General features: G+C 35.6%; 2 protein-coding genes across 3 annotated transcripts; both read left to right on the top strand.

Moving 5' to 3' along the window:
* The first annotated feature begins 475 nt into the window (after positions 1 to 475).
* LOC133847228 (nudC domain-containing protein 1) lies at positions 476 to 2,872 on the top strand. The gene is made up of 2 exons (XM_062282129.1): positions 476 to 1,811; positions 1,882 to 2,872. The coding sequence occupies exons 1-2, from the start codon at positions 608 to 610 to the stop codon at positions 2,364 to 2,366; spliced, it is 1,689 nt and encodes a 562-aa protein (XP_062138113.1). The 5' UTR covers positions 476 to 607; the 3' UTR covers positions 2,367 to 2,872.
* On the top strand, positions 2,638 to 23,940 carry LOC133847222 (glutamate--cysteine ligase). Of its 2 annotated transcripts, XM_062282118.1 has the most exons (6): positions 2,638 to 2,872; positions 3,329 to 3,917; positions 20,331 to 20,977; positions 21,036 to 22,150; positions 22,825 to 23,006; positions 23,070 to 23,940. In XM_062282118.1, the coding sequence occupies exons 3-6, from the start codon at positions 20,353 to 20,355 to the stop codon at positions 23,251 to 23,253; spliced, it is 2,106 nt and encodes a 701-aa protein (XP_062138102.1). In that variant the 5' UTR covers positions 2,638 to 2,872; positions 3,329 to 3,917; positions 20,331 to 20,352; the 3' UTR covers positions 23,254 to 23,940. The 2 variants fall into 2 exon arrangements, with proteins under 2 accessions (XP_062138102.1, XP_062138103.1); XM_062282119.1 differs by lacking the exons at positions 2,638 to 2,872; positions 3,329 to 3,917 and adding an exon at positions 16,314 to 16,435.
* Positions 23,941 to 25,594: the final 1,654 nt, after the last annotated feature.

The following is a 25,594-nucleotide window of genomic DNA, read 5'->3' as shown; positions in this document are numbered from 1 at the left end:
GCAAAGAACACGTATGTGTTTACATACAACCAAACAGCCGGCAGCAATCAGCTGTTATGCCCCCAATGACACCCAAGTTAACAGCTGTTCTATCAAAATTATGTACTTCATAAGAAAACATTTTCTAGGACACGATATTTATATAATAAGTTAAATAATTACGTTCTGTGTGTTATTTTGCGATTAAGCGCTAATTGGCATATGACGATTGCAACAACAGCTGATTTGCTATTGTCGATTATTGGCTGCTGTTATTGCCGGCGCATGCAAGCAGGTATTAACAGTGTCAACCGAGTAATGCATTACACTTAACAGAGTTTATATGCAAATACAGAAGTGTGGGCCTAGTCACAGGCATACATTTAATTATCTATACATACAACAACAAACTGTTATTATACTTTACAAAAAATGATGAAAAAACTAAACTTGCAGTAAACTCAGCTGGCACTGCTAGCGTCAGCAGCATTTAACATTAACAGACACTCGCCGACACTTTGCAACACTACACTTTAAAATTGTAAATTAAAGCCGCATTTGTATTACTTTCTACTTTGGAAGTTATCCTTAGAAAGTACAAATTACAAGCCGACAAACACCACGCAAAATGTCGGTGGTGGACTTGCAAGTGAATCGGAATCTGCTCTGCCCGAATTTCGATGGCTACAAGCTCTCGTTCGATCCGGTTCCAGTGCTGCGACAATCTTTGGATTGCTTCGCCTTAAAACGGGATCCACATGCAAATCAATATTCGCTGCTGCACACGGAACTGTTTGCCAAGCACAATCTGCTATTCAGCGATCCCTGGGCACGCCATCAATGCTACTACATCAACATCTCCCATGAACTTGTGCTCTGCTCCTACAACGAAGCCGATGGACAACCGCGTCCACAGCGTACCGTCTATCAAATGCCCCGTTGGGATCATGGCGATGGCCAAAATGTTGTCGGCGACTACAACTATACGCTGCGCTTCGTCTCCGAGAAGCTGGCCGTACTCTGCGACGGCACACTCACCTACATGCTGCTGGACACCGGTGATCGGGAGCGTGCCGCAACGTGGCAGCTTCTGACACGTTCGCCAGTCACTCCGAATGGTGATCAGCGTGGCTTTGTGCTGCACGATGCACGCCTCGATGTGCTGCAAGAGCGTAAACAAATCTCACTGGCTGCCGCACACATTGCGCGACGTCGCGAGGAGTTTGTCACACAGCTAACGTGGTCACGTTGGAGCTGGCAGCAGGCAGACGCAAGCACAGCTGCTAGCTGGACGTATGAGCTCTGTCAGCCATCGCTGGCCACCAAGGGCAGCGTCTACTATTGTGCCTTTGAGCCGCGTGCCCAATCCTTGATCGTGTGCTCCAATGGCGATCTGCAGACGCCGCAACAGCATGAGGCAGCTCGAGAAGCAGCCGCAGCCCAAGCTGCAGAGGATGCAGTGTCGCCTTACGACTGGCAACAGACACCGCAAGATCTTAGCTTGCGTTTTACGCTCCCAGCGGATGCTAAACGCGATGATCTCAGAATCGAAAGCACTTCGACTCGTCTGCTGGTTGAATACAAGGAGCAACTGCTGCTGGACGGCGCCTTGTTTGCGCCTGTGGATGAGCAGCTGACTAACTGGACACTGGAGGCAGCGGGCAACGAGCTGCAGTTGCAGTTGCAGTTGAGCAAAACGGAGGAGAAGCAATGGCCAAGTTTGCTTGCCGAACAGGAGCTTCCGGCCGAGCCGTTACCCATTCCCAATCTGGAGGACCCCATTGAGGATTGTGATTTGCCGCTGGAGGCGAGCGACAATGACATCAAGATGGGCAAGTTATTGCACTTGATAGTGAAACTAAGCTTTTTGTTTAACTCGAATTCTCTTGCACATATTTTTAGTCCGCTTCAATTTGGCCCAAGGCTGCATTACACACACCATCTTTCTGGGCGCGATGCCTCCGCTGTTTGGCACCACTTTGCGTCCCGGCTTTCCGGCTGCCTTTGCCACACGCCACGACGTCGATGGTGCCATCTGGCTGCAGCAATTCCAGCCGTCGCGACCCGACGAATGGAGCGTGCGACACGAGGGACACTTGAATGCCTTTGGCTATGTGGTGGCATCGAAGGAGCAGCGCAAATTCGTCGATTGCTGTCCGCAGCTGGACTATGCTGTCATCTGTGAGAGCTATCGGCATGTGTTCATCTATAAGCCGCACAACGAGGCCGCCGGCGGTTTGCGCAATCGCAACGGACCACAGATCGTGATTGGCAAACAGCATTTGGTGACGCTGCCTGATGATGTGGGCGAGGTGTTGGGTTTGGTGACAGCGCCCAAAGTCATTATCATATTTACGGAGCATGCGATGCTCTATTTACAAGTTTAACTTTGTATATACGCATCGCTTTTATTTTGTACATTTTTTAGCGATAGAAATAAATACTTTGGAAAATTTTAAATATTTCAAAACTTGGCGCGCATTTTGCAACACTATCAGCTGTGTGTGCTGCCATCTGCGCCTGTACCGCATGGCAGCACATTAGCACCATCTGGCAACGCTGCACGCTAAATGCGTACAACTTTTTTTACATAAATAGCCGCGCGCAGTGGCAGGTTTTTATAGTTTTTTTTTTGGAATTTTTGTGTTAACAATCGTCGTGCTCGTTATTTGCGGGTAAATACCAAGCAACCAATCAACAAAACAGATAAAGCAAAAAAAGTAATAACATTTTTCGCAAGAACCGAAATTTATCCAAGTGTAGCATTTGATAGAAATTTCAAATGCAAATCAAGTGAAACTTCTAGTAAAACCGAAAATTGTGTGCATATTTTAGTGGAATTGTGAAATTGTTGGCTGCGGCACAACCAAAAAAAAAAAAAAGAATCAAATAAGTAAGCAAACACCCATACACGCATACACCGTCAAATGCAGTTCCCATACATTTGCACCCACTTACACACACACACACATGTAACGCCAAGCAGCGCGTCTTCTAATTAGAGCAACACACGCACACAAACTTGCATTACACATTAGAATAAAAACGAATTGGAAGAAAATCCCCTTGATAATTTGTATTTTTATTTATTTTTTTATTGTGATATTCCTACTATAATTAACAAATATTAGAAATTGCACATTGCTATAACGGAAGTTGCATAGTGCAAAGCAATTACAAATAAAAAAAAACACGCATACATATAGAGAGAATATAAAATTAAAACACGCGGGCCGCATATTTTGTTGTTTTCTCACACACATCAACAGACACACACACACACATACACTTTGAAATAGATGCTGATAATGTAAATGTATGTATATATGAATTTCTTTTGTTTATTAAGCAAATTGTGAAATCGTGGCAAAACAATTCAGCAAGAAGTGCAAATTACAAGCAGACGAAGCGGCAGAAAAAAATACTAATCAAAGAAATACAGTTGATATAAATTGACGTTGGTCAGTTGCCTAAGCGTTTGATTGCACAACCAACAAAAACAACAACTACAGCAGCAGCAGCAACAACAACAATAACAATAGCGCCAGCAATTCTGAATCGGGCATTAAAACGTGTGTGAAAAAAAACATCAGCACGCGGTCACACAGACAAACGCAACTCATTACACAGACACCGTCAGTGTACATGTGCATGTAAGAGAAGGAGAGAAAGAGAGATAGCCAGTAAGAGCGACGCTAGCAGCACCAACAACAAACAGGTCACTTTTGTTTTGCGCCTTAAGCCAGCCGCGACAGCAACAGAGAAAAAAGCCGCAGCAGCAGAGCATCGCGTCTTCAGCTTCTTAATATTGTGAGAGCAACAGCTGAGCGTAGCCCAACTCCGCTTAGAGCAAACAATCTACGAGAGAGCGAGAAAGAACTTACGTTTGTTGTTCTTTTTCCTACGAATATTCATTCTTCTTTTACTGCATTTTGCCGGTAAGTTTATACTTATACATAGGTATGAACGATAGTACATTCGTACTTAGTATTAAACACATTATAAAAGCTGAGTCGACATTTTTTATTATTAAACATTGAAAAGGAATTGTGAAGTGCGTAATTTCCAAACTAGCAGCAAGTGTTGGGTTTTTCTTTTCCTCTTTCTTTCTTGCCCTTTTCATTGGTCGGTCAAGTATTGATTTTTGTACTTTGTTGAGCTCATTAATTATATGACAATTAGATTTACATCAAGCCACTGTTGTTATATTCTTATTCTTATTCGTATTGGAGCCACTGTTCCGTTCCGTTCCGTTCTCCCTGCCTAACCTTGACATTCGCCTTCCATTCAAATTAATGTGCATGCCAATATGTGTGCGTGCGTGCGTGAGTTGTGTGCATGAGCAAGTGTGAGTGTGTGTGTGAGAGAGCAGAGCGAGTGAAGCGTGCAGCCGGTATTTGTCCAATTGAAATTTCAGACAGCATGGCCTTGACTATTTGGTCTGGAAACTTCTAATTTGATTCTTTTAATCAATTTCACATACACACTTACAAATTAGCCGGGAACATTCTCTAATTACTGTGTGCTGGCGTCGCATTTCTGTAAAGTCATTCACATGCTTCGTTTTCCAATCCGATCAGTAATTAGTTGATAAAAAAACAAGAAACAAAAAACAAACGCCTTAAGACAAAAATAAACCAAAAATGATAATCATAAAATTGCGTTGTGACGTCACAGTTACTCATGCACAAGTCGCGTGTGAGGCAAATTCATAAGAAAAAAATCACACAATATTGAAACAAGTTTAAACAGCGACAATTAACTGAAGTGCAAGTTGTTATTGTTGTGAAGTTCAAGGCACTCGCGCACAGTGCGTGCGAGAGACAGAGAGAGCGAGAGAGAGAGATGTAGGAAGATGTGAGAGTGCAGCAGAGACGAGAGTAGTGCCATCCCTCATTTGCATATTGTTTGTTTGGGGCTGCAATTTCACCACAACTGTAGATAACAACAACTAGCGAATTTGGAGAATTAGCATATCATGCTCGGTTGGCAAAGCAAGATCATCGTGACTCAGCACAAAATATCCTAACGCAACATGACTCACGCTTAGGGCACGAGACAAAACAGCACGACACGACACGACACGATTCAATGGAATGGTCTTTGTGGCCTCGAGATGACACAATTGCGCACAAACTCGATCAATTGTTATCGAAACGAAAAAAAAAAAAAAAAAAAATAAAAGAGAAAAGAAAATAAAATGTGAGCCGTGTGCCATGTGTGCGTTATCGCACAATGCGACTCACACACACATTAATAGATAATTAGTCGAGCACGTGCATGTGTGTGAATGTGTGTAATATCTATTATGCCTGTATGTGTGTGTGTGTGCTTTGCTTTGCTCCGACCTTGGCATTTAATAACTCGTTAATATCAGCCTCAATGCCCCAAAGCGTTAAACGCCTTCCTTGGGCTAATCGCAATGTCAAACGAGTGTGAAGTAGAAAAATAAAGCATTACAATGGAGCAAATACCCTGTAACTGCTACAGTGCGCACTCACTAACGCAAACCCATTTGAGCTCATTTCTATAAATAGAACTATATCTTTTTTATATATTCTTTCATGTTTACTTTTCGTTATTATATCACTTAAGTAAACACTATATAGAGTATGAAGTAGAAAAATAAAATACCCTGTAACTGCTACAGTGCACACTCACTAACGCAAACCGACTTGAGCTCATTTCTATAAATAGAACAATATCTTTTTTGATATTCTTTCATGTTTACTTTTGGTTATTATATCACTTAAGTAAACACTATATAGATAGATAGATAGAGATACAATGAATATCTTTAGAACCGTCCAGAGAGGGTGTTTCGTCTACCCTTTATCCAATTATCTTATCCATCGTAATTGTAAGACTTTTTTCCCCAGCTCAGCACATTTTTTTGTTGGTGCTATCTCAGATAAGCTGATTTATCATCCAAACACATCTTCATCAGCATTGTAGGAATCGTAATAGAAGCTTCAAAAGCAGTTAACGTATTGCTCCAGATTACAGCTAACTACTTGGAATGTTTTGTAGTACCAAACAATTCACACCGTACTTTGCTTTGATAGGGAGCAATACCCTCTTGCTCTTGCTTTTGCTCTTCCTCTTGCCTTCGTCACCTTTTACAACATTTGCGCCCTTGCTAATTAAATGTCGTCGCAGGCAAATGAATTATCAAACGTTGCGATAACTTGTGGAAACTTTTCCGCATTGCTTGTTTTTTTTGTTTTTTTTTTTGTTTTTTGCATTTTGCCACTTGCATCATATTTATCACATTCATCGAAACATTTTAGGAAATACTTAAGAAGTGTTCCCAAAATAATACAAATGCAATATATCAAGTAGTTTTCTGTTATTGCTTTTCTTATTATGACTTTTATGAGATATGTACATATTCAAATTTTCAATTTTTTTTTTTTTTTTTTATTACTTTTATGAGATATGTATATATTCAAATTTTTAATTTTTTTTTTTTACTTTTATGAGATATGTACATATTCAAATTTTTAAGTTTTTTTTTTACTTTTATGAGTTATGTACATATTCAAATTTTCAATTTAATTTTTTTTTTTTTTTTATTCTGCTATAAAATTTAGTTTTAGTAATGTTTTTTATTTGAGATTTACATAAAAATTGGATTAAGTTAAAGTTTCATATCAAACTACTTAAATTTCCCACATTCCTAGGGTATTTAAAAGCCCAGACTTTAAATTGCGCAAGGTCAACATATAGTGAGATATTATTTCAAATTACGTATGTATTTACCTCAACTCTGTTGCTTCCGTATGATTTGTCAGCTCAATTTAATTCCAGTTGTGTAACCGACCGGAGGAAGGCAATGCAATAAATCCGATATAAATACAAATTTAAACGTTATACGTAATAACATCTGGGGATGGGAATGGGAATGGGGATGGGGAGTATCTAATATCATAATGAGCATGATTATTACTCTCCTCTCGGATCGCATATTCATAATGATCCAATTGTGTTCTGCAATTATAGACAGAGAGGTGTGTGTGTGTGTGTGTATATATGAGAGTATTTTTCAAGTGCGTCATTCAAAGGGCTGTTGTTTCATTTCACAATTTACGCAATAGCGCAACGCAAATGACAGTAGCAGCAATTAATAATTGGCTCGTCTAAAGCGTGCTCGACCATCAGATGCCCTGTAAATGGGATCGTGATGAAATTTTCAGAATTACAAGCAAAGATCTTTATCGATTGTCACAGATTGAAATGATGAATATTTCAACATGTTGCAGTATTTTCAAATACTAAAGGGTATGCCAAGCATTGAAATCCCCCTTCGCTTGGTTCACTAATTAAAACTTGGTTAAATAAATTGTCACAAAAGCAAATAAGCGAAACGAAACAAATTGGCGATGACGACGACGACGCTTCATCGTCATCATCGTCATCATCATCATTTGCATTTGCACAAGTGCTTTTAAACAATTCGAATTCGATATCATATTCGATACATTATTTGGCAGGTTTATTATTATTAATAACAGAATAACAACGAACAACGAAATGTAAACACCAAATGTTGTATTGTCGTCAAGCACGTGGTGCCGTCACTCATTCAATGACTAGGGGGGATTTATTTCGCATTTATTTGTGCATAAATAAATAACTTAATAAATATTTGTGCATATGCGGAGTAGATAAACAATTGCCAATAAACAGCATCTAATCAATCTAATTATTTTTACCCAAATCAAGTCCCATGAGTTTACGATCTAAACGGAAGTCTTTTTGTATGTTCAAAACTGGATTCTGAATCAGCTTTAGCTTATGTTTAAAATATTGTTTATTATGAATGTTTTCAATATCGTTCTCAGTATAAATTTCGAATATTGTTTAGTAAAAAAGATTTTAATATCATTTTCAGCATAAATTTAAAATATTGCTCAGTATAAATATTTTTTGTATCATTTTCAGTATAAATTTCAAATATCGTTTATTATATAAACGTTTTGAATATCATTTTCAGTATAAAGTTTTAATATTGTTTATTCCTTTCAATATCATTTTCAGTATAAATTTCAAATATTGTTTAGTATAAAAGTTTTCAATATCATTTTCAGTATAATTCTCAAATATTGTTTAGTATAAATGTTTTTCAGTATACATTTTTAATATTGTTTATTCCTTTCAATATAATTTTCAGTATAAATTTCAAATATTGTTTAGTATAAAAGTTTTTAATACCATTTTCAGTATAATTTTCAAACATTGTTTGGTATAAACGTTTTTAGTATCATTTTCAGTATAAATTTCATATATGGTTTAGTATGTTTTCAATATAAATTTCAGTATAAATTCGTGTAAAAGTGTTTTCTCATTATTTTTTTTTTTGTTTTGACTAATCATTCGTTTGGCTTTGGGCTTTGCTTTTTGCTCGTTTTCATCAATTCGCAAATGAATTCACAGAATTGCTGCTCAGAATTGACAGCTGCCAACGGAAGACCATACGAGTACTCAAATATACCCCGAGAGAACACACACATCTAACCATATATATCTTTTTTTTTTTTGTGCATATATTCGCTTGTCCAATGGGTCCTAGGTATATATAGCATATATGTATGTATGTATAAATATGTTTGTTTGTCGACTTTGTAGCTATGTTTGCCTTCTCTTCTTTCTAGACTGTCCTACATTTCTATTACGTCGCAATTTTGTGCCGGCAGCAGACACTTTAATTCATTTATACATACATCGTAATCGTAATCGTAAAGGGTATTATAGTTCAGCCGTAAAAGATGTGACGCTATATAGTCACAAAATACAAAACTGCCCAAGGTCAGTTAACTAACTGAACTTTTGAGTAAACGCTCGTTATAAACTATAGTTGAAGTTTCTATGGCAATGAACAATCCATAGCAAAATCGAACTACACGAACTCAGCTCTCAGTTTATGTTGCTGTCTTTGAATTCTCCCCAACATTAGCTGACTATCTGAACTCAGCTTTTAGTTGAGCAAAGCAGCTGAAATTTCTAAAAGTTGCTGTCTTTAAACCATCTTGGAGTTGTATCCACCAATGAACACTCCCTAACATTAGCTAACTATCCGAACTCTGCTTTCAGCTGAGCTAAGCTGCTGAAATTTTGTAAACTTGCTGTTTTTCAGCTGTGTTTGAGTTTTGGCAATCAATGGACACTCCCTAACTTTAGCTAACTATCTGAACTCAGCTCCCAACTGAGCTAAGTTGCTGACATTTGTTATAGTTGCAGTCCTTAAACTGTATTTACGTTTTGTCAACCAATAAACGCTCTCCAATTTTAGGTAACTATCCGAACTCAGCTCTCAGCTATGGTAAGCTTCTGAAATTTGTTATAGTTGCAGTCTTTAATCTCTATTTACGTTTTGTCTACTAATGAACACGCCCCGATTTTAGCTAACTATCTGAACTCAGCTCTCAGTTGAGCTATGTTTCCAAAATTTGTGGTAATTAATCATATTATCGAACTATATAACTAAATGTAGGTGTTGAAAGCAGAATCAAGAGCTAAGTTATCGAGTGTGCAGTTCATTAAATCTGTTTAATGATTCATAAGTAATACTGAATGAGTATTAAAAAGTCGTCGTCACTTGACTGAGCGATGCGGTTGCGTTGTTTTTATTCTTCTCGATTTTGATGTGACTTTTTTGTTGTTGTTGTATTTTTATTTGTATTTTATTGTTTTGTGTTGTGTTTTGTTGATGTTGTTGTTGTTTTATGAGTCGTATACGTAATCTCGCCGTAATCTTGTATGGCGTGCAATTATTTCAAGTGCAACGACTGCAATTTCCTATTGCCTATTCGAAGCAGCAAACTGCAAACTGCAAACTATAAACTGTAAACTGTGTTTTGCCATTTGTTTACATTCCATTGCAGATAAAACCTTCGCCTGGCGTTGTACATGCATCTTTATGTACTATCTCTCTCTCTCTGTGTATCTTTAGCTGTCTATGTGGATCTATCTGTGTATCTATCAATAGACTTTGTATGTTTTCTATTTCATTTGCCTACGTTGAATGGCCCTGAAAAAGCAAAATCAGACATACACAGTATTGTTGTTGTATGTATTTTGTATTGCTTCTTTCCGCATTTGATTTGTGCGATTTTCGTTTTGAGTCGGAACCTTTTTTGCATATTACGTATACGCCGCATGTGCATGCTTAATGCTTGCCATTGAAAATTGCCAACAACAACCTGCTGCCGTTGCTTGTAATTCTCAACGTTCCAAGCATTGTTATCAACGTCATGATGAAGTTTTTAATCAATCAAGTGCATACACACCCCCCACTTCACACACACACTCACTCGCACATTATCGTTATCAGCTGCTCTTACTGCTGGCAATAATTTTATTCGAGAAATTACCAAAAATATGATGAAACTGCAACAGTCGAGCGTAGACGACACTTAACTGCCCTGTAGAGAGCTCGAAATGTAAAAGTATTGAAATATTTGACAATTGAATTCAACTTTTTTTTTTGTATTTAAAAGTATTCTTTAAAATAAAGAAACCTTTGGCAACTAAATTAGACTAAAACATAGACGAACAAATTAATGGATATTGACTTTCAAAGTATAGAAATATTTAGCAATTGAATTCGAACAAATAATAAACGAATTAACTTTTATTTTTTCAAAAAAATATTCTTCAACTGAATGTGAACAAAAAATAATTAAAAATTTTAAATGGAATTGACTTTTATTTGTATATAAAAATATTCTTCAAGTTGAATTTAATTCGACCAAAAGATACTCGAACAAAATAATTTGATTACCCTTTATTTGTGTATACATAAAAATATTTTTCCAAGTTAAGGAATACTGAATACGACCAAAAGAATTGAATTGACTTTGATTTGTATATAAAAATATAATATCTTATTAAAGTCTACTCGACTAGAAGCAACACAAAAATATCTCCCAGTAATTGTATTTTATTTTGTTCTTATTTCTGAGCGCATTATGTGTTACAAGATAAGATTTTTATTTTTGGGGATTTTTGTTTTCATTTTAAATGAGGGGAAAAATTCCAAGATACGCGCTGCAAATAAATATTTATTTATCACACGCATGTGACGAAGATGTGACTCAGAAGTTTCCACAAAAGCGAAGCTTATGCACTCCGAAGACTAGGAAATGCAAATAAAATACTGGAAATATAGTTTGTATTATCTTTTTCTTTCTCCGCGTCATTCTATTCAACTGCAAAGGCGGCAAGTGAATCATTTTACGCACAGTCGCTTTACTTAAGCTATTTTTACGGTTTACACACTCAGAACACACATTCAAACACACACACACAGAGACACACACACAGCTACAGTTGGCAATTGTCTTAAATGACGGCGCAGAATTTGAAGATTTTTATGCTCGCCTTTTTTTGTTTGTTGTATTTTTTGTCAAAGCAAATCGCATTGCGTGGGTCAGTTGCTGGCAAAGCATATACAATCGAGCTACGCTACAACGAATTGGATTAGTTAAAAATATAAATAAATACAAAAAAAATAGCAATATGAATTGGAATAAGAATATGAATAGAAATAGAAATAGGAATGAAATAAGAATAAGTATAGGAATGGGAATAGGAAAGAGAATAGGATTGGAAATAGGAATAGGAATAAGAATAGGAATAGTGGTAGGAAAGAAAAAGAAATAAGAATAGGGATAGGGATAGGAATAAGCATAGGGATAGGAATAAGAACAGGATTAGGAATGGGAATAGGAATAGGAATAGGAATAGGAATAGGAATAGGAATAGGGATAGGGATAGGGATAGGGATAGGGATAGGGATAGGGATAGGGATAGGGATAGGGATAGGGATAGGGATAGGAATAGGAATAGGAATAGGAATAGGAATAGGGATAGGGATAGGGATAGGAATAGGAATAGGAATAGGAATAGGAATAGGAATAGGAATAGGAATAGGAATAGGAATAGGAATAGGAATAGGAATAGGAATAGGTATAGGAAAGAAATAGGAATAGGGATAGGGATAGGGATAAGCATTGGAATAGGAATTGGAAAGAAATAGGAACAGGAATAAGAATAAGAAATAAATAGGAATGGGCATAGAAATAGGCATAGGAAGAATAGGAATAGGATAGAAATAAGAATAGGGATAGGGATAGGAATAAGCATAGGGATAGGAATAAGAACAGGATTAGGAATGGGAATAGGAATAGGAATAGGAATAGGAAAGAAATAGGGATAGGGATAGGAAAGAAATAGGAATAGGGATAGGAATAGGAATAGGAATAGGAATAGGAATAGGAAAGAAATAGGAATAGGAAAGAAATAGGAATAGGGATAGGAATAAGCATTGGAATAGGAATTGGAAAGAAATAGGAACAGGAATAAGAATAAGAAATAAATAGGAATGGGCATAGAAATAGGCATAGGAAGAATAGGAATAGGATTGGAAATAGGAACAGGAATAGGAAATAAATGGGAATAGGAATAGAAATAAGCATAGGAATATGAATAGGATTAGGAATAAGAATAGGACTAGGAATAGAAATGAAATAGGAACAAGGAAAGGAAAAGGAATAGGATAGAAATAGGAACAGGAATAGGAATAAGAAATAAATAGGAATGGGAATAGAAATAGGCATAGGAAGAAGCAAAGGAATAGGAATAGGAATAAGCATAGGAAATAAATAGGAATAGGGATAGGAATATGACTAGGAAATAAATAGGAATGGGAATAGCAATAGGGATAGGGAGACGGAAAGGAAGGAATAAAATTAAACAAATAAAATAAGAAACTAAGAAACAAAAAATCAATACACATAAAAGAAATAAACAAATAAAAGAAATACAAGAAATGTTGTCTTGCAACGAAGCTTGACTGTAGCGAGTTTGTCGTGTAATTCATATGCTTGTAAAATGTAGAGTATTCTACAATAAACATTTGGCACATTTTTTTTTGCTGCTCTGCTTTTTATATAATTGCTAAATTACGCGCCACCCACCCAATGTCATGTCTTATCTCATTTCAACAAACTGCTATTGCTTTTGCCTCATTTTGTTTTTGATCTAACTATTGTACAATATCTATATCTATAAGTACGTTACATATTCCACTCGCAATTGCGACTGACACATGACACATGTGTGTTGACTTACACGCGATAACAGAAGAGACATAGACAGCGACAACGACAGCGACAGCTCAAGCCAATAAACATGTAAACAAAGTGCGCCAAAAGTCAGACTGAATGCCAAGGACTCGATTCACAACTTGATTAGTATCTAGCATTTAATTTCCGCCCTCTGCACATGGCAAATTCCATTACAAAAACAAAGAAACAAAAAATGTGCAACACACAAATGTGCTCGGGGATTTTGCTGGATAAACAAATTTGGTATTTCTGGAATTTTGTTTTTTTTTGATTACGTCTGTTGTCAGCACTTTTTTCTCCTTTCGCTGCATGCTTCATTTGTTATTCATGAAGTTTTCCCCTTACACTATCTTGTTGCTCATTAGCAGATTGAGAAGAGTTATTCACAAATAAATTGCTTCACGTTTTTCGACACTTTGCTGTTATCACAACTATGCAGATCTTGAGTTACAAAGAAAGAGATTCAAATATTGTAATATATGTGTACAAATCGAATAATCATTAATAGTTTATATATTAATCGACTGAATCAAATTGATTAAATACTTGAAATTTACATTTTTATTCATTTATATTAATTATTCATGAATAATATTGTATAAATTTGCATTCTTGGTATTCAAAAGTATTTAAAATTATTTATAAATTGGAGTTTTAAATTTAAATTCATTCTTTTTAAATATTTCTATAAATATTCAAATTAAGTTAAAAAATGATAGAATTGAAGTTTGTTTTACATTTCTCTAAATTTGTACATTTTTTCAATTTCCAAAATTTTTCCGATTTTTATATTTTTTCATTTTCCAAAATTTTTCCGATTATTACATTTTTTCCATTTTCCAAGATTTTCCCGATTTTTACATTTTTGTATTTAAATTGAATTGAAATTTGTAGTGTTTTATCAAGATTTATGTAAAGTATTTAATTCATTTGACATTCTGTTTAATCGCTCGGATATCTTTCATGTCAACTTCTGTGGATTAACCTCCATTTATGTAGCGTATCGTATTTCCCTTTAAAAAAAAAAAAGTTGAAACTGGCAAATTTTTGTAATTTCTTGTAATTGCATATTACATGTGACTTTTGTTTTATGAGCGTATTTTTGCTATAATTAGCCCCGAGTGGTTTTGTGTTCAAGTTGTTTTGTGTACAATCAACCTCGATATAACACATTTCTCAGCGATCTTTTGCTGATGCATATTCCAAGTAAAGTTAACTCAATTGTAATGCAATCGCTGCTGTGTAACTTTGTTTTAGGGTAATATAAACCTCGACATTTGATACGAAAATTGTAAACTTACACTTATTCCCCAAAATGCCAAATGGCGAGAATATCGTTCAAGGTTCGTTTACAGCCCAGATTTGATCAAATAAAGTAGTAAAGCAATCGTCGTTGTCGTTCTCGGTCCCGGTGCCAAGTGCGAAATGTGCGAATATTTGTTTTTTTTTTGCTGCTCAGATTGTGGATGGTACTGCTTTGGATGGAGTCGAGTTGAGTTGAGTCGAGTACCCTTAAGTGCAGGCATATTTTAATTTCTTTTCCGCTTTAAATATTGCAACTTGAGTTGATATACAATGTGTCAACAACCAAGAGTATTTCACATTTTATTATATTTAATTCGAGGTCAGTTCGAATAGTTCAGCACTTTGATAGTGGCATGAGATAAGAAAGTTCTTCTTGTTTTATAAATACTTAGTATTAGAATTCGTAGAATTCCTGGACAAATTTAAGAGTAATTACTTATATAAATGTATATAACATTTCGAGAAACTTTATCCATAAAAAGTTTTACTAAATTATAAAGGTTTGCAGAATTTTCAAATAAAATTCGCGGAATCATTTTCGATATTTGTGTTTTTTCTACACAATTTATAAACTCTTTTACTGAATACCAATTTTCGATTATATAATTCAGTTTAAATTCTCAAAATTCTTCAATGTATAAACTATTTTTATAGATCATTTTTAATATTTGTAATATACATACATATATTCTTTTTCTTTTTGTTTGTCAATGTATAAAATTTCTCAAGAAACTCAAAATTAAATTAGATAATTTATTTTCAATTCTCAAAATTCTTCAAAGAAGAACAATTTTTATAAATAATTTTTCAATATTTATGAAATATTTTTTTTCTGTATGATTTGTAAAATTTTTCAATATTTATAATCTGTTTTGAATTCGGCTCTTCAAATAATACAAATTTTTATAGATCATTTCCAAATTTTTTTGATTATTTTTTTCTCATTGCTCAATTTATAAAATCTTGCAAGTAATAACAATTTTGATTATTTAACTAAGTTTAAAATCTCGAAATTTTTTAATGAATTAAAGTGTTTCAAGATCATTTTCAATATTGAAGAGATTTTTTGCTTTTTCAAAAACTTCTAATAAACCAAAAGTTGTTTGAAAAAATCTCGTATTTAGTTGTATTATGCGATTGATCAACCCACTTCACATACAATTATATACGTAAATATATTTATGATATTGAAGGTAGTGGAGCATTAGCTAGTGGCTACAGAATTACGACACCGTCTAATTATAATCTTTATTGTGTTGATAAATCAAATCGAATAGCTTAAATCTATAAAAAACACTCAGGAACCCAAATAAGAAAAGAAGCAAAAAAAAAAATTTACAATAATAAAAATTAAATGGGAGCGACAACGAAAAAGATTTGGGCACTTGAGAAACGTATTTTTATTTCTATTATTGAATAAAGTATATACTACATACATAATAAATTACATAGTCCAAAGTAATTATAATACATATGGGCAATCAATAGATTCTCAAGTGGCTTGCCTACCGACATCCGCTCCTTTATAGATATGGATGGATGGACGGATCGGTGGATCGGTGGATCGTTGGATCGATCGATGGTCAGAGAGTTGTGCTTCCCTTAGCCTCCTCCCAATATATTTATTTTTATTGTTATAGTTCGGTTCGCTTCGCTTTGCGTCGCGTTGTCAACCGATCGTTGTTTGACGCGATCCGATCGCGATCGCGATCGCTCGGTCGATGACTCGTTCAGGGGGGCAGGTGGTGTGACGTTTTTTGTGGTAACGCAGCAGCAGAGGGTGGAGAGGGGAAGTAAGAGGGGAGTAACCAACCATCAACCGGTGCCCGGTGCATATTAAGCTGGAGTCTGGCCGCGAGTATATTTAGTTGTCGTTTAGCCGTGAAGCAACCAAGTTCTATTCAGTATTCTTGATTCTATATATATATATATTTTTTTTTTTCGTGTTTTGTCGTTTAACCGACTCCAGTGCACATCCTTTAACTTTAACGTGTGTCCTTACTCTCACATATATTTTTAAGGTAGTTTTCTTACTTTATTCTAACTTTGCTTTTTTTTTTTTTATTCCTAATGTGAATTCGGAATTGGTTTCGGGAATTGAAATGCAAATTGTGTGCAATAATTATTGAGTTTCTCACGTATTTGTTAACAATGTAAATAAAACACGAGTATGACGCAATTGAAATGTCTCGCAGTTGTTGTAATATTACACAATTTCCTATTCATAAAATGATAATGATCGTCGTATATATATATATGTGTGTGTGTGTGTGTTTGTGTGTCAATTGCAGCATCAGTCATTGCATTGCTCAATTAAATAATTCGCAGAATTCTTAGTGCTTAAAAAAAGCTAAAGTCGTTAAATAAACCAATTGATTTTTATTGTTTTCTTCACAAGAATTTGTTGTAACTTTTGCATTTCAATTTTATTCGTTTAGCTACTTTTAACAAAGTTGTGGCAGTTGTAAAAATTTAGTGAAATTTAAACAACTTTCTTCCGCTTAAAGTTTCTTCAATTCATTAAGCTGCTTTAATTAATCTACAAGTATTTTAATATATTAATTTATCGAAATATAATATTCAAATTCAGTTTATTTAAATGCACATTTTAATCAAAGTTTCTTCAATTCTTTAAGCTGCTTTTTATATGCATCTATTATAAAATGTTTGCAACTGTTTCATATATTCATATAGTGAAATATAATATTAAAAATTAGTTTATTGAAAAGCATATTTTAATAAGCTTTTTTCCTCTCAATTTTTGAAATTCTTTTAAGATTCATCGATTGCAAATTGTTAAGATAAAGCTGTGGCAGTTATTTAATATTTAAAATGTGCTAAAAGTAAACCTAAAATCATTAAATCTAAACAATTGATTTTATTATTTCCTTTACAATACTTTTTTCACTTAAAGCTTATTTTATTGTTTTAGGTTCTTTTGTGAATTGTGTTTAAGTTATGACAATTGTTCAATACAATAATTTATAGACATATAATATTCCGATTAGCTATTTCTTTATGATTTGTGATCTATTGTGAATTGTTGACAGTTATTTTGAATTAGTATTTCAGTGAAATGCAATATTTAAATTAATCTAAAATTCATATTACATTAATTCCTCTTGCAGTTTTTCAATACTTTTTGCTAAAGCTCTGGCAATTAAAATAATAGTGAAATAAAATATTCCAAATAAGTTGATTTCAATGCAAATGTTAATCAACTTCTTCCTCTTAAAGTTTTTTTTTAAATTCTTTTAACGGCTTTTAAGATTTATCTTTTGTGAATTGTTATTTTCCATTTTAGCTAAAAGTAAAGCTAAACTATTTAATTTTATTATTTGCTTTTCAAAATTTCTTTGAGAAGATTCCGATTTTTCTATTGTGAATTATTGAGCTAAAGCTCTGGCATTTAATATAATATTGTTTAGTGAACTGTAATATTCAAAAGAAGTTTATTTCAATGCAGATTTTAATAAACTTGTTTCTTTATAAAGTTTTTCTAGTTGTTTGTGCTGCTTTTGAGATGCATCTATTGTGAATTATTGCGATAAAGTTCTAACTGTTAATTTATATAATAGTTTTGTGAAATATAATATTCAAAAGAAGTTTATTTCAATGCACCGTTTAAATCAACTTTTTTGAATTGTAGAACTGCATATATAGTACTACTTTTTAGAAATTAGAGTAATCAAAAGTGATAATTTAAACAATTGCAATTGCATCATAATATCGAGCAGCAAAAAGTGAACTTTTGAGTTAGTCGAATTGCACAATTGATGGAAGCAAAGTTGCTGCAATTGTGGCTTAGATTGATCTTACAGCTGACTGATTCTAATAACTGTAATCATATGTCAGAGACAGAGACAGAGACTTTGTAACAGTTTCTCTCTTTGTCGTTGGTATTTGGAATTTGGTTTCAATTACAGTTTGTTGTTGTTTCCTGCTGCTGCTGCTGCTGACAATTGAAGTGGCCATAAATCCGCGTTTAACAAGTGGGACAGCAACACAAACTAAACACACTCCTCAGTTCAGTTCTCTCTCAGAGTCTTGAACGATTCAATCAAGCGATTCAATTCGAAACTCGAGTGCCGACCAGTCCGATATAGTAGAGATACTACAGTCCAGCGCCAATAAATCGCAAATAAAAAATAAATATTTCCTCCGCTCTCTCTCTCACTTTGTCAGCCACTCAACGCACATATCAAAATATTGTTATCAATAATTTTTATTAATTCTATTTTGTTATTCATAAATATTTGTACTTTGTGGCGTGTTATCGATTACTCACTTCTGTATTTTATTTCATTTTTTTTTCCTCTGACCGATTAGCATCAGTCGAAGTCAAGTGGAGTCGAGTCGAGTCGGATCTTGACCATTATCATTTCTCACAAATTTCATATTATTCCGTCCAATTGAGTTTTCGGGGAAATAACGCAAGACAAGTTAACTTAACTTTATTATTGATAGCACTTCAATATACTTGCTATAAATACCTACACATGTATTTTGTTTTTATTTATATTCTCAAGTTGTACTCAACACACACACACATTTCATCAGCTATGGAAAATTTGTTTAATTTTCGTGCCTGTTCGTGTCACGACACACTCACGCGCTCGCAACTATAAATAGCTGCTGAACTGAACGATTAGACGATCAACCGTGAGACACTTTTTAAATCATTTCGTCTATAAAAGTGTAAAAAAAAAAAAACAAATGAAACAAAATCTAGACAAAACAATTTGACGAAACTCGTGCCGCACAGGCGGAAATCGCGTGAGGCAAAAAAGTGGCAAAGCGATAGTCGAATTTTGAATGCACTTAAATATTATTCATAGAATGAAATATAAAAAGTTTGCTACTTTGGTAATTCTGTTCGATTTCGATTTAAAGAAAAACGGAATTATACTAAAAACATTCAAATATTTTGAGTTAACTTTTGCATTCGATATGAAATTTATAAAAGAAAAAAATCTACAAATTATACTAATATATAAAATAGTATTTAACTGTTTTCATTTATGAAAAAGTTGTCTTCAAAAAATACAATTATCTTAAATACTTTTTAAAAGAAGTTTTCATATCGTTTCTAAAAAAATAATAATATTTCAAAAACTTAGAAAGCGTTAAGAAAACATATTTAGAATACTTTGTAAAATATAAATAACTAGTATGTCAAATGGTTTTTAAAATAAACTTTAATATTCATAAAAATAATTTGAAAAACTTAAAAAAAAAACGAATGTCTTAAATACTTTAAAAGAAGTTTTCATATTGTTTTAAAAGAAAACAATTCTTCAATACTGCAAAAGTTTTCTAAAAAAGTTTTTATATTCATAAAAGTTGTTTCCAACTAGAATCAAATCTTTTAAATACTTGTTTCTTTTGCTACGCAGTACTTTAATGCGAGCAGCCTCGCTTTGGTAGCCAACTACAATTGGGAGGCGCAACTGTACACAACTGTTGTGGAGGAAGCAACGCAATTAGATAGACAGATAGGCCAATATATATTGGGGATCATAAACAAAAGTTGTGTTCATATTAATAATCTAGCGACTGTAAGAGTATAAAAATAATTGTTATAAACAATGTAGGAATATATCACTTGCTGCGAACTAAATTGTTGCTATCGCAGTTGCTGCTGCTGTTGCTGTGTCCATAAATGGTACAGACAGAGACTTTCGCTCTCTCCCTCTTTCGCTTTCTCTCTCTATCTGACAGTTATCTGAGCGATTATTTGACATTGGCTCGAAAGCTATTTTAAATGAATGCGATTTGAATCTCAAGTGCTTTATTAAACAGGAAAATTTTCTGTACACAATTTATACTTAACATATATTATATATTTGAATATCTAAAAATTTGAATTTGACAACTCAAATTTAACACCCGCTCTCTCTTTCTCTCTCGCTACAGAATTCTCTTGTAAGCACACACAATGGGTCTATTGAGCGAGGGCAATCCACTCTCCTGGGAGGAGACCAAGAAGCTGGCCGATCATGTGCGCGAACATGGCATCAATCAGTTTGTCAATCTGTATCACAGACTCAAGGATCGCCAGGGCGATATACTCAAATGGGGCGATGAGGTCGAGTACATCATCGTCAAGTTCGATGACGAACACAAAGTGGCACGTGTCGCCCTCAAGGCCCAAGATCTGCTCCACAAACTCAACGAAAAGGAACACGCCGATCCCAAGGGCGTGAAGTCCCTGTGGCGTCCCGAATACGGTGCTTACATGATCGAGGGTACACCCGGTAAACCGTTTGGCGGTCTGATGGCCCATTTCAATTTGGTCGAGGCGAATATGCGTTATCGTCGCGAAGAAGTCACCGAGCTGCTGGCCAGCGATGAGTGCGTCATGTCGATCACAAACTTTCCGCGCCTGGGTGCGCCCAATTTTACGTATCCGCTGCATCAGCCACGTCCCGAGGATCCGTTGAGCTCGGCGCGTTCGCTCTACTTTCCCGATGAGGCTATTTTCCCCGGACATCCGCGCTTCAAGACGCTGACGCGCAACATCCGCAAGCGACGCGGCGAGAAGGTCTCCATCAAGCTGAAGGGTAAGCATAAGGAACATAAATCCCGAATAGGAATTAACAAACTCTCTCCTTCGTGCAGTCTTCAAGGATGTCAACACAAAGCTGCCCGTTGAGGGCGCTCCACCAGGTGAACCCGATGTTGTGCTGCTCGATGCCATGGGCTTTGGCATGGGCTGTTGCTGCCTGCAACTGACATTCCAGGCCTGCAACATTACCGAGGCACGTCGCCTGTACGATCAACTGGCCCCGCTTTGTCCCATCATGCTCGCCTTGACCGCTGCGTCGCCCGTTTACCGTGGCTATCTAACCGAATCGGATTGCCGCTGGAATGTGATTAGCTCCTCGGTGGATTGCCGTACGCCCGAGGAACGCGGTCTTGAGCCACTGAAGGATAGCAAATTTCGTATTGCCAAGTCGCGTTACGATTCCATTGATTCGTATTTGTCACCCGAGGGTGCCAAATACAATGATGTGAAGCTCACGTACGACGATGATGTCTACAATCGTCTCATCGATGGCGGCATCGATCATCTGTTGGCCCAGCATGTGGCGCATTTGTTCATCCGCGACACCGTCTCGCTGTTCAGCGAGAAGGTCCATCAGAATGACAACGAGGACACCGATCACTTTGAGAACATTCAATCGACCAACTGGCAAACGATGCGCTTCAAGCCGCCGCCACCAAACAGCTCGATTGGCTGGCGTGTCGAGTTCCGTCCGTGCGAAGCGCAGATCAGTGACTTTGAGAATGCTGCGATCGTGTGCTTTGTCGTCCTGCTGACCCGTGTCATCCTCTCCTATCAACTCAATTTCCTAACGCCCATCAGCAAGGTGGATGAGAACATGCAGACGGCTCAGAAGCGTGACGCTTGTCGCAAGGAGAAATTCTGGTTCCGCAAATCGTCCAAGTCACCGGAGCAACGTGCTGCCAAACAGAATGGCACCGCCTCCGCTCCGACCACAAATGGCACAGCCAAGGCAACTACCAATGGCAGCGAGGAGGAGGATGAGCCGACAAAGCAGCCACAGCTGAATGGCACCGCCAAGATGAATGGCCATAGCAATGGCATCACCAATGGCACCACCAATGGCCATGCTCACAATGGCGGCGTCGATAGCGATCACACCGATACAGATGATGAGGAGAACGAGTTGTTCCAGCTGCTCACCATTAACGAAATCTTCAATGGCAAGGTAAGTTGAGTTGTGTTGTGATGGCATTGAACAGCAATGCTGTTGAGAAAAAAAAGCTGATTTTGACGGGAAGAACGATGCAAAAGAGCTGAAAATTTGAAAAAAAAAACTCTAAAAAAAAAAGCCATTTAAGTAAAAAAAAAAGCCAAAATTCCCGCTGCCCGCTGTTTGCATTTTTTTCAAGCAAATGGTATTTGAAAAAAAGCCAATTTTGACGGGAAATAAGCGACTCTGGCAATGTTCTGTTTAATGAACAGTTCAATTCAAGCTGTTAAGCCATTGCTGCTAGCTTAACAGACTGCTGTTGTAGTGCACTGCTGTTAGCCTTACATACCTCTGTTAAGTTGTCGCTGTGCAGTGCTGCTAGCTTAACAGACTGCTGTTAACTTAACAGACTGCTGCCGTAGGGCACTGCTGTTAGCCTGACAGACTTCTGTTAAGTTGTCGCTGTGCAGTGCTGTTAAGTTGCCATAGTGCAGTGCTGCTAACTTAACAGATTGATGTTAGCTTAAGAGACTGCTTCCAGCTTAACAGACTGCGGTTTGCCTCGCACTTACTGTTAAGTTGCCCTAGTGCACTGCTGTAAAGTTGCCTTAGCACAGTGCTGTTAGGCTAAGCGACTGCCATTAACATGAGCAACGTCGGTTATTAACATGATCTTCGTTTGCTTGCAGCCCGGTGTATTCCCAGGCCTGGTGCCACTCATTCGCAGCTATCTGCAGTCCATGGAGGTGGACACGGACACACACTGCACCATTGAACAGTATCTGCGCTTCATACAGAAGCGTGCCGCCGGCGAACTTGTCACCACAGCCACCTGGATACGCGATCAGGTGCTTAGCCATCCGGACTACAAGTGAGTTGGCAAATTGTAATAATCACACACAAACACATGCTAAATTCCAATCATTATTTGCAGACAAGATTCGGTGGTTAGCGAGAGCATCAACTATGATCTGTTGAAGTGCATTCAACGCATCCAGGAGGGCAAACACATTGAGCCGGCGCTGCTTGGACAAGGCAATCATTCCAAGACGAAAGATTTCATTCCGCATGCGCTGCAGAAGCAGCTGGCCAAGAACGGTTGCTGCGAGGATAAATGATCGCGCTGAGTTCGCAAAGGGAAAGCAAGAAAGAGCACACAAGAATCAACAAAGAAGAGAAATGAAGAAAACAAAGTAAACACAATACAACAACAACAACAACAACAACCAACAAAAATCCACAACAAATTACAAGCAGAACACAAAATATAACAACAAAACAATCTCTCTCACACACACACACACACATACAAATCTATGCATATATGTGTATCCTGAATATATGTATCTATAAATATTGTGTGTCAAGATGTGGCTGGGCAACACAGTTGTTGCTGCTGATGCTGCTACCAAAAATCGGGGCAGCAGCTCAAATTGCAATGGACATGTAAGTGATGAGCAACACAGGCAACACACAACATGCAACAAAGTGGCAACTGCAATTGCAACTGCAGCTTGCAAGGATGCAGGAAAAGACCAGTCGCCGAATCGATGGGATAGATGATAGATGATGATGATGATAGAAGGATCAAAGGAAGGAAGGATGAACAGATTGAAGGGACGCAAAACTAGCGCACATTTTCGGGGCCCCGGCAACATTTTCAATATTACTATTTTTATAGCATAATTCTAACAAAAAATTTAACCAAAATTAGCCCAAATGCACCTAAACAAAAAACAAACAAACTGAAGAAAACGCATAAAAAAAAGTGTTTGGGCGGCTGTGGCAAAAAAAAAAAGAAACAATAGATGATGTCGAGGAATCGAGGAAGGAGTATAAAGAATGGCTGTAAGGCTACGACTAGCAAATGGATGTGGATGGATTGTGGAACAGATAGATGTTTGAAAAAATGCTAGTTGAAAAACCAAAAAATTAAAAAAAAAAAATACAAAAAAAGTAAACCAACAAAACCTATTACACAATACAACTAATTATGGATATAACTACTGGCTACTTATTATTATAAATACATATATATTTTTTATTATTATTATTTTTTTTTTATTAACACTATTATATTTTTATATATATCTATATAAATCTGTATGTTTTGTATTATTATCTCTATTGTACTATTACGTAAATTGAGTAGACCCAAAAAAAAAAGAAAAAAAAAATCCAATATAAATTCAATCTCTCAAATCAACTAACCATAACGCAAATAGTTCAAAATATACAAATCTATTATCTTTTTTTTATTATTATTATATTCTTTGTTTACTTTATTATTATATATATATATCCATTATTTTTTTGGCCTGCTGTTATTAAATTTTTACACGTATTTGATAAACAAGCAAATTGTGCTATTATAATTTATTGTGTATGTATATGTAACACTATTACTATTATGATTATTAAATATTATTATATTACAACTTTATTACTGCGGTTTTTGATGGCCGCAAGCCAAGCTAAAGAAAAAAAGAATAAACAACAACAAGAAATCATTAAAACAAAACTATTGTTGAATATTGTATATTATACGTTGATTCCTTGTGCCGTAAAAAAAGAAAGATTGAATGAAATGAAATGAAATAAGAAAATTCTCATTTAAAGCCGTTGTTCTATAATCAAAGCATATACATACTTATATAGTATATATACTTATACACAACAATTTATATACATATTTATATATAACTGTTTACTTTTTTACATACATACATACAATACATATGCATGTTCTGAACGATCGAAACTTTTTTGATAAAATGCCTTCTGAATGAGAAAACAAAAAAAAACAAAAACAAAAACAATGATGAAAAAATGATTAGAGATGATGTACTTATAATGTAGTTATGAACAAGTTTAAGAAATGAATTGAAAACAATGAAAACACGAAATTAAAAAAAAAAAAACGATAATAGAGAACAGTTAGGGAAACAATGGAGAATTGAGCGAAGTTTTTAACTAGTTTAGCGTAAAGTAAATAGAAAGAATGAATTTGGGCATGATCAGAACGTGCTGCATTACTACTATATACATATACAACCAATTGACTTGCTAAAAAAAAAAAACTTAACAACAAATTCACATTGTACTTATACAAGTAGTTATACACAACCCACACATACATATGAACGAACAATGAGGATGAAAAATGGTAACCAAAAGCCACTTAATTCGTTCAAATAATATTTTTAGCCAATTTAAATGAAATGTATTGCACTTGAACAATTGTCTTGCACATGGCGTGGTGAGCACAGCATTTAAGTTTATATTAAAAAAAGAAAACACAAAAATGTATGTTTGAATTTGATTCATGTTGATTTGCCAGCCCTGGCCATGAGCGTGTAACAGTATTTTGTTGACATCAAGTGCATATTATTAACTACATATGTATACCAAACACAACAAGAAAAATTGCAAATAAAATGAACAATGTGCAACAAAAGT

The sequence above is a fragment of the Drosophila sulfurigaster genome, chromosome X, assembly GCF_023558435.1.
Source record: "Drosophila sulfurigaster albostrigata strain 15112-1811.04 chromosome X, ASM2355843v2, whole genome shotgun sequence".
NCBI lineage: Eukaryota > Metazoa > Arthropoda > Insecta > Diptera > Drosophilidae > Drosophila > Drosophila sulfurigaster.
Note: the sequence above shows the minus strand (reverse complement) of the source record. Positions and strands in the feature narration are given on the sequence as shown.